The sequence below is a fragment of the Silurus meridionalis genome, chromosome 17 (assembly GCF_014805685.1).
Source record: "Silurus meridionalis isolate SWU-2019-XX chromosome 17, ASM1480568v1, whole genome shotgun sequence".
Classification (NCBI taxonomy): Eukaryota; Metazoa; Chordata; class Actinopteri; order Siluriformes; family Siluridae; genus Silurus; species Silurus meridionalis.
The window spans coordinates 20,701,166-20,716,303 of NC_060900.1; the positions used below are offsets into that span (position 1 = coordinate 20,701,166).

Sequence of the window (15,138 nt, forward strand, 5' to 3'; positions counted from 1 at the left end):
TACATGCATGCAAACTAATACAGATTTTTAAAAACTGATATTTTTGACTTTGATTTAATTGTTAGTATAATTTTGTTGCGCTTTACAGTAGCTTACAAACAGCACAAGAAAGTTTTAAGCATACATTTTTTTTTATGTTAATGTAAATTATGTGAATTCTCACCAAAATGGACATTGTTTTGACATTGTGTTGTGTGCAGGATTTAAGAAATTGACTGTTATTTTATGAAGGAATGCACAGTGCCTGTAGGGGGTATGGTGTGCTGTGTGCATGCGATTGATAAATGTGCAGGGTAGCATTCAACTGAAATTGCATTTGTAAATTCCAATTTTATTTTTGTTATTTCCTGTTAATTCCCATATATTCCCGTTAATTTCCATGGCAAGTTTCCAGTTTTAAAAACTCCCTTAAATTATGATCAGATGATCAGACCCTAGAGAAGCACACTTTGTGAAAATTATTGATCGGATCATACATTAGCTCTATTTACTAGGTAAAAATTTTGGTTTGTTCCACCACCTTGGTTCCAGAACAAAGAAGAGTATTGAAGCATCTCTTTCTTGTTCCTGGAGAGCAGTGGTGGAGGATCAGAAGGAGCATGGTTGAGTGCATGGCCAGAGGAGTTCTGTGAGGTAGAGGGTTGCCGGTCCGTTTTTATTTATAGGTCACCATTAGTGTTTTAAATGAAATACAGGCAGCTTGAGGAAGCAAGTGGAGGGAGAGTGGCTGTAGAAGGAACATAGGATATCTTTTTAATTTTTATAACAATTTTCTGTATGCACACTATACACAAACTTCACATCAATTATACATGCTTGTATAGCATGCGTGTGTTTGTGTATAGCATGCGTGTGTGTTGTGGCTATCATGAAATCCTGTATATACCTTTTTCCTTGTGAAGTGTTCACATCTTCTTCCTGTCTACTTATGGAGCCGCCTTCTTATTAAAATGTGCTGCACGCTTCTGCCATTAACTTCGCACCCTACACCAAGCATATATTAGTCCCTGAATCAGTGACTACTTTATAAAACCAGTTGTATGTCTCTCAAATCCTCCTCACTATATGTTAATGTAGAGTTACTAGAAATTTGGTTTGAAATGCTGGACTTTAAGATTCATGTATATTTCTTGCACCCATACACAGTTTTAATATTTATCCCTACTTTTTATAACCGCATAGAAATTAGCACAATGTACAATCCTGGGTCTGATCTCTGAAAATGTAAGCTCAGCTGATGAATGAGAATCTGCTGCTTTGAAGCTGCTCGTTCTTGAAATTGGATGTTTTCCACATTGATGCGTTTTGTTTCACATTCTCATCATATTCCATTGAATAAACGCATATGGTTTGCTACTAGATAAATTGGACAAAAACTATACGGCAAATTACAGGTTACAGCAGCGTTTAGAGGCATAATGACATCGTGGACATGGAGGAGTCGATGAAGTGTAGCTTTAAAAAATAAAAAAATATCGAGTAATTGAAATATGTGAAGGGTGGCGCTGAACTGCCTAAAACTTTGAGAGGTCTCAATCTTTTTTTTGTACATCAACATGGATCAGTTTCATTTCATATACAGTGGAACCTCGATACTCGCAACCTTCACACTCGCAACCTCGATAGTGCGAAAAATCTGATAGTCCGCGAGAAGCCGTGATTGCCTCGAAAGTACATTTGATGTTTGTACTAATACATTACAAAAAAAAAAATAAATAAAAATATTTTATTATTGTATTATTCATTTAAAGTAGTAAATTAAACATTTATGACAAGTAATTCACAATTATTGTTGAGTTTACAGTACAGTACATGTACAATTCCCCTTGAAAAAGGTACCATCAAAAGGAGAGTCAAAACCTCACGATTTTTTTGTTACTCGTGGGGGGTCATGGAACGTTATATTGCCAAAAGTTTACGGACACCTGGTCATATGTATGTGATTTTTGAGCATCGTATTCCACAGTTAATCCCAATTTGCTCTTATAATTCCCTCCACTCTTCTGAGAAGATGTTCCACTAGATTATTTGGGTGTGCTTGTGAATGTTCATGTTAAAAGTCAGGTACTGATATACAGTAGGTGAGGTGAGGAGGCCTGGGGTACACTCAGTGTTATAATTCATCCCAAAGGTGTTCAAAGAGTTGAGATCAGAGCTCTATAGCAGGCCACTCAAGATCTTCCTCCCAAACTATGTAAATCATCAACATCTTCATGAAGTGTATTTTGTGCACAGGGGCATTGCCATGCTGGAACAGGTTCCGGTTTTCTAATTCAAGTAAATGCAAAAATTTATTAAAGCACATCTAAAGCTTTACTTATTAGTATGGATGGATGGATGGATGGATGGATGACATCATTTGTAAATAATAATAATAATACCATCTTTTTGTGTGTTTGTAGTGACATCCATATTAACACTTGAATGTACACAATGGTTTAAAATGTGATTTATTTTTAAAATATGTATTCAAAATGTTGGATATTTTGAAACAGATTTCCTGTTGTGGAGCAATAAAGTACATCTATCTATCCAGATCAGTTTCAAATCAAATACAACCACTGGCAGGGGAATTGAATAACATTGATTATCTTGCTACAGTGGTAAAGTACCTGCCAACGGGTGGGATATATACTTAGCAGCAACTGAGCAGTCAGTTCTTGAAATTGGATGTGTTGGAAGTGTAAGGATAAGTAATGTGCCATTAATTTTTACATGTTACACTACATTAACCTATATGCATTAAGAGAAATACAAGTAGTCATTCAAGTAAAAAAAAAAACCTTCGTCAGCACAATTCCAGCACCAAGTGATTGATAATTGACAGATCTGGTGATGTTTCATGAGGCGATGTGTTGCATGCTCCATAACATCTTATCACGCATGCCTTTCTTTTGTTAGGGGTTGTGTTGTTTTGCCCTTTTTGAGAGGTTTTGCTGCGATTTCTTTGATATTTATTTTTGCCATAATTGAGTCAAACAACTTTTACTAGTCCTTATGGGGTTTCCTTTTTTATTTTCTTGTCATTTCTGCTGTCTGGGCTTTGCTTTTATGTTAGTTTTGTGGGCATTTCCAAATGCAAATCAGGTGCAATGTGCATAATGCAGGAAAACTGGCATTAATTAATATATACAATGCAGGGAAATGGCCAAAAAAGACACACAATTCAAGAAGTTTACAGTTCTGACACTTTATTCCTAATAATCTTGTAAATATAAAATATCGACCCTCCACTGTTTGAGAATCGCATTGAATTTTGTACCGAACATTGGACTGTTCTGTAGCATTACACTTTTAATAGTGCGGATTCCCAGTTGTGATTTTGTGATTAGTTGACACAGCTGACTCCTGGTATGCTGCATTCAGTGAAAGGTTAGGTTCAATAAAAGCATTTTGTATTGGCTTAGCGGCGAGTTTTTGCTATTGTATAAGATGAAAAAACATGTCGAGAAAAGAGGGAGAGCGAATCTATTTTCAAGGCCATGGAGCGTGTCTGTGCTGGTGTTGAGCGGTTCAGCATGGGCAATTTGTGCAATTATACAATGCCTTGAAAAGAAACACGTATTTCATGCTAAATTATTGTAAATATAACACAGTTTCAAAACTTTTGGATTAATCCTCTCTGTGTGTGATCTACTTTTTTTTTTTTTTACAGTGAACACTGTGTTGTCAGCGATAGAGGGAACTCAGCTGCTCTATTCTCTCCAACCACACCCTTCCCTCAATTCCATCATGCACCTCCTGCCACCCAATATCATGGTCTCTGGCCACGAGCTCATCCCCGGGGTCCTTCCTCCAACTGACAGCTCAGGTAAGATTACGCACGGATCTCAAATCTCTCCTAATCCAAGACAGCAAATGATTTTAAGTTTTTTTTTAAGTAGTCCCCAAAAGTAGCTTAAAGGATGATATTTCTTAGAACCATCAGGGGAAAGTAAAAATGAAATTAGATCCCTGTTGTCATGGGAACAGCTCAGGATATCTTGGCAGGAAAGAACTTTCCTGGGTCCAATGTCAAGCCTCGGCTATGATCAGACACCTTGTATATCTCTTGTGTGTCTTCTTGCTATGGGGTTTGGGATTGATTTAGGCTGAATCTCGATCATAGGAATTCTTACCACTGAATAAAACCTAAGTTTATAGGAGTGTGTAATGGATTTTGGTGGGTTTGACAGAGCAGAGAAAAATATGTAAAGTAAAAAATAAATGAATAAATAAAAAGGAGGTAATAGTGATGCTAGGCTAATCCGCACAACACTCTAGACTCGAGTCTCAAAAGGAATACACTTTCTCCACACACTCTATCATTCCTCTCCCTTTTTTTTCTATCTCTGAGTCTCTCTCTGTTCCCCTCAGTCTGCCTTTCACTACTTACCTTTTAAAACGCTTGTACTTCCTACAGATCCACTCCTGCCTTATTGCTTCACCTCATAACTCCTGCTTTGCTACGAAGAAAAATCACATCATCCTAAATATCAGTGATGAAACCCCTGAGGCAATACATAAAATCTTTGTTTGGAAAGCCAGCACGGTATCATGCATAAAGGAAAAGTTAGCTAATATTTCTTTTTACCCAATTATTATATCACAAAGCCTGTTTCTAGATGCGTTTTCCAATTCTTTTTCCAGATTAATTTGTTTCCACTTAGAAAGACAGCTTGAAATAAGTAAATATCTATAAATCTAATCTGGAACTGCCTTAAAAATATATTAGCAAAATTTGTTTATGTTCAAGACTTTTTTAGTAATAATTTATCGTCTTGAATTCGGTTAAGCTAAACAAAGTACTCGCGAAACAGTTCAAATGTATAAATGACAAGCGTAAATCGGTATCATTATAATCTGTATATTACCTTCCCTACATAGTATATAGAGTAATAGTATTTTTACTCCATGGCTTGTTGAACCAGTGTTAGGGTATATTTATTGATACAGATTCTTTATTTATCTAATTTATTAAACAAAGCAACTGCCCAGTAGTAGCTGCTTGGTGGTTCTGGGATTTGAACTCATAACCTTTTAATCAAAAGCTGTCATGAAACTCACATGAGCGTATACAAAGTGCAGTAAAAACAAATCCAGGCATTCAAATCCAAAACGATAGGCAAAAACGTGTTCAAAACCAGGCAGAAGTTGTGTGATATGCAATCAGGATCTGAGGAACACAAATAGTGGCAAAAAACAAGTTGGAATTGAGCTATCAAGTCAATGGTAAGTCAATAAAGCAGGTCATAAATACTGTTACTTTGCAGAGAGATTGTGAATGGGAATCTTTATTGTTGTATATGTGTGTGGTTTGGGAGTTGATGTTCACATCTGCCATATTTGGAAGTCAGAATGGCTGTAAGGACTTGGAGTTCCCAACCAGCTGTGATCTTTAATGTTTCAACTAGTCACTGCTCAATTTCCCCACATTTTGTTTGTATGGTGTTGTTAGAATGCCTCTTTTAATAAACCCGTCTTTGTGAAATTTGATGGACACGCCAGTCAATATATAACGTACAGAGGTGTCCCTGTTTATTTATTTTTTTCTCATTTGATTTAGAATAAGATTAGCAATTAGAGCTCATTAGCAAAGTTTGTGTGCAGTCTCATCATCAGTAAGAAATCTGACTGATCCTTCAGACACCTCAATAATAGTAAATTAAGTCCAATTTCTGTGTAATCGAATGAAGTAATCTTCTTAGTACTCTGCTAAATAGAAAAACAACAGCTATTTGAACCTGTGTGTTTGTGCTTACTTCTTTCCCTCTCTCTCTCTCTCTCTCTCTCTCTCTCTCTCTCTGCCAGTCATGGACCTCGATCTTCCTCTTCAACCTCATTTTGTTTTTGGCTACACTTCTTCATGTAGTGTGCTTTGCTGGACGCACACACGCACGCACGCACGCACGCGTGTGTGTGTGTGTGTGTGTGTGTGTGTGTGTGTGTGTGTGTGTGTGAAGACCAAAGCTCTTAAGTTCTGGCTGTAACTGAGATAGACAGACTGATCCTTGAAAAGTGAAGCATCACTGGCTCTGACTCACACAAATATGCCATATCAGTATACTCTTCCACACACACACACCCACAAACAGACCCCCACACAGTACCAATCCATAAACACACACACACACACACACACACACACACACACACACACACACACACACACATATATATGCAGTGTGGAAATGCATTTTAACACTTCATTTATGTCGAAATTCAGTGCTCATCTCGCAGACACAGAGTTCATGCATCTAGAATGATAGAAGCAGAATATGTAAGGATCTGGTGAACATGACATAAGCATGGCAAATACAGTATATCTCTTGATGTGCACAAAATATAATGCTGTTTAAAAGCAAGTGGACACAAGATATAAAAAAAAACTTCATTTATTTATTCAGTGCTATTGTAATAATACAATAATATAGTATTTCTTTATTATTTGCAAGTACTGTATACTTGCGTGTGTATAGGCACTTTAGTGTTATTATACTTCTTTTTCCTTTGTTTTCTTTATCCTTCTTTTTTTTTCTTCTTCTTGTGTCCTTGGAAGAGTTTAAGGGTCTATGGATTCTTCCAACTAAATTCGGTCCAGGTGTTGCCAATGTTCTCGCAGTGGGACTAATTTAAGCTTTTTGAACTATGTGTAAAAAATCTAATAAGCAAGCACCACTGGATTCCACGGGTCAAGCTGAGTTCAGTACACCTTATACTGTGAATTTCCACCTAATCCAATTTTTTCTGCCATCTCGGATTTTGGCAAATGGGATTTTAACTGTAATTAGTATTGGAAATTTGAGTAAGTAGATTTGTCCTGCTGAGAAAAGTTGTGTTGTTAAATCATTTTATATCACATTCTTAACAGAGAGCTTCAGGCTTGACAAAACCTCTGTCCTTATCCTGCTCTGAGCATCGTGGTAATTGTATTTAACAAACATCAACAAAGAATATTGTGGTCATGTACTTTGTTTTTTTTTGAGTGGCGTAAGTGAAAACAAATGTATAAACAAAAATTAACAGATTAGGGAACCTGACCTTTCCAGCAAAATGTGGTTCTTCCCCAAACCACAAACATTTTCAGGCACACAATTGTAAAAGATGTATTCGGATGCGATGGCATAAAAATTTCCCAAGCCCCATGCACAAACCCAGCTCCATGAAGATATGGTTTGCATGGGTTGGAGTGGAAGATCTTAAGTGCCCTGCTATAGAACTCTGACACTCCAAAATCTAGTGAAACAAGGTACACTCCAAAATCTAGTGAAACATCTTCTCAGAGAGGTGGAATTTACTTTAACAGCAAATTGAGACTGAATGTGGAATAGGATGTTTAAAAAGCAGACAAATCGTATGGTTAGTTGTCCACAAACTTTTGTTTAATACAATGTATATGGACTGACTCATGATCTAACTAAACGTCTAGTTGTTTAAGTTGTAGTAGACTATAAAAAATGTATATTAAAGTATTATCCATATTATATGATAGAAAATGCACTGCCTAAGATGCTGGTTGTTTTTTAAACTGAACATAAGCTTTCAGCAGTGCCTCCTTAAACATTTACAACCGCTTGTGTTTGGCTGATTGCAGCTAGCTGCCTTCAGGGCAAGCCTCTATCTGGCCTTTCAGAGAGAATTTGAAATGAACAGCAACAATGAGTTGATATAAAGTGAACACTTTGGCTGGAGTTTTTGGCATTGCTGCTGAATATTTGTGTGTGTGTGTGTGTGTGTGTGTGTGTGTGTGTGTGTGTGTGTGTGTGTGTGTGTGTGTGCGTGTGTGTGTGTGCGTGCTGAGAACAGCAGGGAAATAACGCTAGCCATTAAGACAACAACCAAGTTTGAAGATTAGTTTGGAAACAGAGCTCAGATGGTTTATGAATTCGAAACAGACCCTCACAAATCAAAATGCATGTTAATTTACCATTCTTGTACACTCACTCTTTCATTCGGCTTTAAAAGATCACTAATTGATCCCTCTAGATTTGAAAAGAACCTCACCAACACTATTTAAACAAAAGTTTGTGGACACATGACCATAAGATTCATATGTGCTATTTAAACTTCCTATTCCACATTTATTCCCCATTTCCTGTTGCAATAAATTCCACTTTTCAGGTAGATGTTCCACTAGATTTTGGAGTGTACTTGTGGAGATTTTTGCACATTCAGCCAGAAGGATGTTAGTAAAATCAGGTACTGATGTAGGGTGAGGAGGCCTGGGGTGCAGTCAGCTTTCCAGTTCACCCCAAAAAAGTGTTGAGCACAGAGTTCTATAGCAGGCCACTCAAGATCTTCCTACCCACCTTCACTGTACGGACAAAAGTTTAGTTGATTCAAATGGGGTTTTTGAACACCCCCACTCCACATTTAGTCCCCGTTTGCTGTTGTAAAGACCTCCTCTCTTCTGGAAAGATGTTTCCCTGGATTTAAAAGTGACCTTGTGGAGATTTGTATTAATTTATTGTTCCAATTCATCCCATGTTGTTCAATAGGGTTGAGATCAGAGTTTTATAGCAGGCCACTCAAGATCTTCCATTCCTACCCATGTAAAGCAAATCTTCATGGAGATGGTTTAGTGCACAGGTACACTAGCATTCTGGAATAATTTTGGGTTTTCCAGACCAAGCAAATAATTTAATGCAGCTGCATACAAAGACATCCTATACAATTGTTTTTCTTCAACTTTATAGTAAAAGTTTGGTAAAGAATCACATATGGCCAAGTGTTCCAATATTTCTGAGCATATAGTGTATTTTGGGAAAGGTTTTATGTCATCTTTGTTCTGTCTGTGAGAATAAAAAAAAAGAAACCACACTACATAGACAATTCACAAGCCAGCTATTAGATCGCTGCTTTATAGACCATTATGGAGTAATGATGCTCATTTCTTAGGGACTCCGAATTCTCTTCCCATTTTTACATTTCCTCGATGGCCCGGTCTTGATCAAATGAATTTTAATAAGAAGTCTTCTCTCAAACACTAGCACGACCTTTCTTACCTCATACCGAACAACACCGTCCGACTCGCCGTCCATTTTCATGTCTGATTGAACTGCCAAACGCTGAGAGCCCCTGTATTCTCGGGGGCCGGGTAATAGCATATCTGCTCCACTAATCAAATCACTTGTTTAAATAGGATATAAGAAGAACAGCTGTCTCAATTTTAACTGTCTATACGGGTTAGATGGGCAGACTGGACTTGATGAGAAGCCTGGAAGTAGAGGAAATGATCATGTTTTAAATGATTAGCTGGCCAGACAGACATTATAGATCTAGGACTTCCAGGACTTCTCTGCTTAGCTGAATAGATGACCAAGAAGACATAATGCATCACGGAGTCTTAACGTGCAGTTATTTAAAAAGTGGATTTTACTTGAATACTCAGTCATAAAAGCGATTGCTCAGTCAGGTTAACCTTTGATCATCATACAACAACTAGGAATTTATTTCAATTTCCTGTGAAACTCTCTCCACTGGCACATACTTGATCTCCGAACTAGATCATTTACTGTTCAAGACATTTTTTTTCCCCAGCCAAAATAGAAGCGGCACAATTGTATAGAGAACGCAAAACTACAAATGTATGACGCTTTCATGTCTGCAATCCAGATGATTGCCAGAGTCAAAATAGCCAGAGTCAAAATTTAATCAAAATATCCAGCACATATTCAATTTCTGCAAGTTATGTTCTTTGGCTTTCATGGGCTACAAAATCTAACCCACCCCCCCAATAGTATGGTTTATTTTGTTAATGACTTTCGAGTAATATTGAAAAGAACACTTTGTTCAGACAGTCTCGATCCCCGAGCGCAACGGCCGTGTTTCACATCCGCACAGCGTAGCACGCTGAAACGAGAAATGCACCAGGGGTCGATTGTAAAAAGACTGAATGCTTCGTATCTGAAATGGCCTTTAGATTTTCTGAGACCTGCTCTGAAAGCTTCACCTGTTCCAATTTTATTGAAATGATTTTTTTTTTCTTCATGTATTTCCAGGAGACGCTCTTCAGAGACCTCGATCGTTGCCGTCGTTCTCGTGTGTGCTGGAAAGGGTGTGTGTGTCCCTTGTTCCCTCCATACAGGCCTTCGAGACGGACTTGCTGGAGAAGCTAAACAACGAACGCAACAACACGGTAACACATCTGTCAGCTGTAACCTTGTGCATTCAAAGGCTGGTTTTTCATGTACGCCTTTGCATTATCTTAAGTACATAAATACGCATAAATACTGTATACATAAACAAGTATATAAATGTACTTGAATTAGCCAATGCAGCTTTTGTTGAGCATGCAAACATAATACGTTCAAATAGAAATGTTTGTTTTTTATCAATAATCATATGGAGAAACAGAATCGTCTCTGTCCTCATCTCAGTACTCAGTCATCAGTGATGTTAATTGGTGAAACCAGATTTTCACCTGATATTGGAAAAATAGGTTTGCCACACCATTTGCCTAATTTGTGTGACCGTTTAATTCATATTTTGTTACAAGGAGGTTGTTATTATGTGTGGCAGTCTGGAAAAAAAAAAAAAAAAACAGATAACCCAGGGAATTACTTAACAGCTAACAGTGGCAGATTGCTAAAGAATTTCATGCTGGTTCTGATAGAAAGGTGTCAGAATACACAGTGCATCGCACTGTGCTATATAAACTCGGACTAGCCATGGAAGCCATGGAAGGTGGATATTTTCTGACACTGGAACATCATCCACCAATGCCTTACATTTAGTTCTTTAACTTATAAGAAATGTGTTACTTTTTCAGTCGCAATACACATTTGATCATCGTTAAAAGAGAGCAATTAAGAGATATTAGGCCTTAATTGCTATATTTTAACGATTATCTTGATATTGCGCCTGTTTATGGCCAGTTTATGACTCTATTAGTAACAATAAATATTTTTTTTAGAATTTATGAGGTTTCGTGAGCGTGAGCAGGCCTTACTCATATTTCACACCGGTTTTGAACTCTTTTCTCATATTCACCATCCACTCAGAAATTCCCTGGGCAGATGTAATGAGTTAACGTGGGCTAAAGCAGCCATGCCATCATTGCCTCGTGTGCGTGTGTGTGTGTGTGTGTGTGTGTGTGTGTGTGTGTGTGTGTGTGTGTGTGTGTGTTGCTGTCTCATTGTTCACTGCTTTCTCACTCAGTGTTATTGCTGTCATTATCACACCCACGTGGGAAACAGTCTGCGTGTCTTATATTGAATACAATGCAGCATAGCCATTACTCACTCTGCACCAGGCCCCCATCCTCGCAAAGTTCTCATAAAGAGTAATTACAGAGCCACGTTTGTTCGTTTTGTCGTTTGGTGAGAGGTGAGAGGAGGCTCAAGGAGCGCTGATGCATTTACACGCTCGCACTTATTTACTCATTCGAGACGGAGCGAGGGAGAGGGCGGGAAAGAGGACGGATGGATGAAAGTGAGAATCAATATTTCAGTCATGATAAACCTCTAGCTCCTTCTTTGACGTGTTTGTGTGCGCGCATGTGTGTGTGTGTGTGTGTGTGTGTGTGTGTGTTTGCTTGAGAACTTGTGAATGTGTCTGGATGTGTAAAACACACATGCACGGAGATGCCATGTCAGCTTTGTTTAGATGAATGCACTCTGTTCATAACATTATTTTACATAAAGGATTTGTATGCAATTCTCATATCTCGGAGTATAGAACATGGAATTAAAAAAAAATGAGTACAGAAAGCCCAGTCATGCATTGAATCCGATCCAAACTTAATTCTGACATCTTTCCCTCTGTTTCACCGCCCGATATGTAAAACCTCACATACTGTAGTAGTATTAATAGTAGCGCTTGTAGTAATAGGAGTAGTAATAGATGTAGTAACATTAATAAAGGTATTTGTAGTAGTAGTAGTAGTAGTATAAATAATGGTTTTTTATTTTAACTGCGTTAATTGGAGACACACATTTATTACAGTTTAATTTTCTTATAAAAATGGGGAAAGAAGATTACCTTTGACATTTCTGTCAGCATTACCCATGATCCTATTGCTTCCATTGCTATGGAGACGGAGCGAGACGGAGTGACACGAAAAAAGTTACAGTAACATTAATAGTAGCACTTGTAGTAATAGTAGTTGTAGTTGTAGTGGTAATAGATGTAGTATAAATACTAGTGCTTGCAGTAGTAGTAATAATACTAATACAAGTACAGAAGCTTCCAACCACAGAGGGTGAAATCTAACATGCGCTTTCTTTAAGACACATGAAGCTAGCCCCCACATCTTTTTGAACTGCTGCTCATGCTCCATCACACACTCTGAGGAAAGCGCTATCCGCCCTCTTACGCATACATGAGCTCACAGAGGCAAACAATCGCTTAGTGTCACTTGGCAGTGAAAAGAGCAGCACTCCTCCCACCCAGAAAGCACAGCCGGTTTTGCTTTCCTGAACTGACGACCATGGGTGTCTGTGGCACTGTTAAGATTCGAGCAGATTTACGATGATAAGGTCACCCATCAATGTATTCTTTTCTGTATAAATTTGTATACATTTAAATAAAATGTGTCAAGAAAGTTGGTTTAGTGTCTAACAGGATGTCCATATTGGATATCAGCTGATCATAAACTCGCTGGTATCTAGGTGTGTGTATGTGTAAAAAAAATTATTAAACTTGCTAATCAGACACCCCCCCCCAACACAAGCATGCAAATAATCCCAGTGTGTAAAACCTCATGTAGATCAGTGTTTAGCAGTGCTAAAGTGAGCTTCACCAGCTGTTTTGTGTGTGTGTGTATGTGTATGCGTCCACACCACTTTTACTTCTACCCGTTTCCCCCGTGTCCACACTCCAGACTCCACGTCTGTGTCATGATCATCAGACCAGGACAAAACCTATTAGCAGGCGAACCTCCCCTCACAGCAGATTGATAATGCATGATAGGGAAACTACCTGCTGCAAGCAGTGGCAGGAAGCAAAATCAACATGACAGTCTTTTTTTTTTTTTTTTAAGCAATTTTGAATCAGAGTGTGTTTTACACAATTCCTCAGGAGGACGTCATGGTCCACAGAACGTTCCAGCGTGTTATTGATGGTTTGTACTTTGGAGTTCTGTGATTTGTCTTTTTGTCTTTTTCTCTTTCTAAGCAAGTAATTAACTCCGGACGGGGAAATGGATATCAAGAGCAAGTCGGGAAAATTAATTTGTCTGTTGTAGTTTGGACTTTTCTAATCTCCGAGCAATCAATATTCCATTAACTTTTGTCTCAATCACGGTTGCATATGTCATGCTTATGAGCATTCATTATTTAGAAAGTGATTGGAAACAAAAAGCAGAAAAAAAAACATTTGACATCGCCGTAGGGTTTGGTGATCAAATGAGTTGTTTTTTATATTGTTTAAGATTATATGTAGTATTTGTAATGCAACGAGGGTTGAGGACTTTTAAGTGAATAGATATGGGCAGGTCCAGTGGTGCAAAGAATGTGAGAAAAGTTTAACTTTATACAAGCATGTAGCATCTTGGTGCTGTGTCTCTGACAGGAGTGAGGACAGTGGATTATGTTTGGGCCATCTCTGAATATGGTGTCCAAAAGTGCAATAGAAGTTGCACCACCTACTAAGAAAAGTTAATACTGTATAGCTAATTTAAAGAAGAGCAACTTCATAGTACCGTAAGTGCTGACTTGAATTATCCCTGTAGTGCCACAGCAATGTGCAATAAATTATTATTTATTTAGAATGAATTCTAATGCAAAATTTGTCAGATTGTATTTTTCTTTTACCAGATTACAGCTACAACTATCTACACAATTTTATAGAATTTTCAAGAAATCCCCCCAGCCCCCCAATTTAATATAAAATGAAGATGTTTTCCAAATAAAACAGAAAATGCTGGGAGAAACAGGTGGGTGCAGAATCTGTGGACTAAAATGAAACATTGCTTAATAAAATAACTTAAATATTGTATTTTTGTATAAGATTAGTTTTAGTTGTTACTATAGAAACATCATTGATTCACCCCTTTTGACCAATCAGAATGCAGATCTGTAATCTGCTTTTCCTGCAGCTCGTCTTGTGAAAATCTTCCGATTTAGATACGTGCACTTGGTTTTGTCTAATGGTTCAATAAATCGAGCCCATCAAGTAGCTACATGAGCCTCTGAGAGCATTTGAGATCTGGGAATGACACTAGGAGCCGTACAGGTGCCTCCGGTCTCCGTAAAATCCTAATGAGAACTACACAAGCAGACAAAGCGAGTGAGTGAAAGAGAGCGAGAATGAGAGATTGATTATCAATCTTTTGTGGCGCTTGTCTTTCGCTTCTTGCCTGACGCGACCTCTGCGCCGCCACCTTTTGGAGGTGGTAATTCAGCTGTGATTGTGGTTGACGGGAGTCTCTAATTGGCCCTCATGTGGGAGGGTGACCTTTTCAACGGGGTGACTCCTGATGCATTGTCTCTTCATCTAGCCAAGCAACTTCTCACAAGTTGCACACACGCACACACACACACACACACACACACACACACACACACACACACACACACACACACACACACACACACACATCAAAACGAATGGTTTTTGACCTCTGAGAAGACATTAGAGTCACCAGTTAATTTCTTTATTGCATCTAAAATGTGTAGCTCTAAATTCTTTGCAACTGTTTCTTTCTCTTTCTTTTTTTTTATTTTAACAATTTTTTTTTCTCTAGTCTCCCATTCATGCTTGTCCTCATTATAAAAAAAAAAGAGCCACATCTCTGTCTGCCGGAGGCTGGAGGAAACACTTTGAAGACTTTCACCTAATTAAATTGGGTCGCCAATTAATAGTTTCTTGGACAGAAGTAGCATGTGCTCGAAAATACCTGACTCACTGTTTGCTCGTTCAAACTGTCTTTTTGCCAAATTGTAATTTTTCCACCAGACATTTGCATCTGCAGCAGGATAAATAGTGTGCAGTTAGTGGGCATGTTGCAGGAGATTCATGAAAACAATTGAGATGCCTCATGGAAAGTTGCAGTTGAAAACAATTATGCAAATACATTTTTTTTTGAGTTTGGTAAAAATTCTCGAAAATCTCACAGATACCGCCAGAAAAAGCTGATAAAAAAGTTTAAAGCCGATTTGACTGCGGTTTAAAAAACCAAAATGAATGTAAGGTGTGTAGACAGAAGCGTGAATGTGG

The 15,138-nt window shown here is 38.0% G+C and overlaps 1 protein-coding gene across 4 annotated transcripts in view; it reads left to right on the plus strand.

Annotated features, from left to right (window-relative positions):
- The window catches only part of nphp4 (nephronophthisis 4), a 203,524-nt gene that overhangs the window by 39,898 nt on the left and 148,488 nt on the right, over positions 1-15,138 (plus strand). For all 4 annotated transcript variants that reach the window (XR_006928342.1, XM_046871942.1, XM_046871945.1 and 1 more), the window contains 2 exons: positions 3,656-3,811; positions 9,981-10,117. Coding sequence is in view for 3 of the 4 variants with exons in the window: in XM_046871942.1 (XP_046727898.1) it covers positions 3,656-3,811; positions 9,981-10,117 (293 nt within the window). In the remaining variant the exon portion in view is untranslated. The remainder of the gene's footprint in view (positions 1-3,655; positions 3,812-9,980; positions 10,118-15,138) is intronic.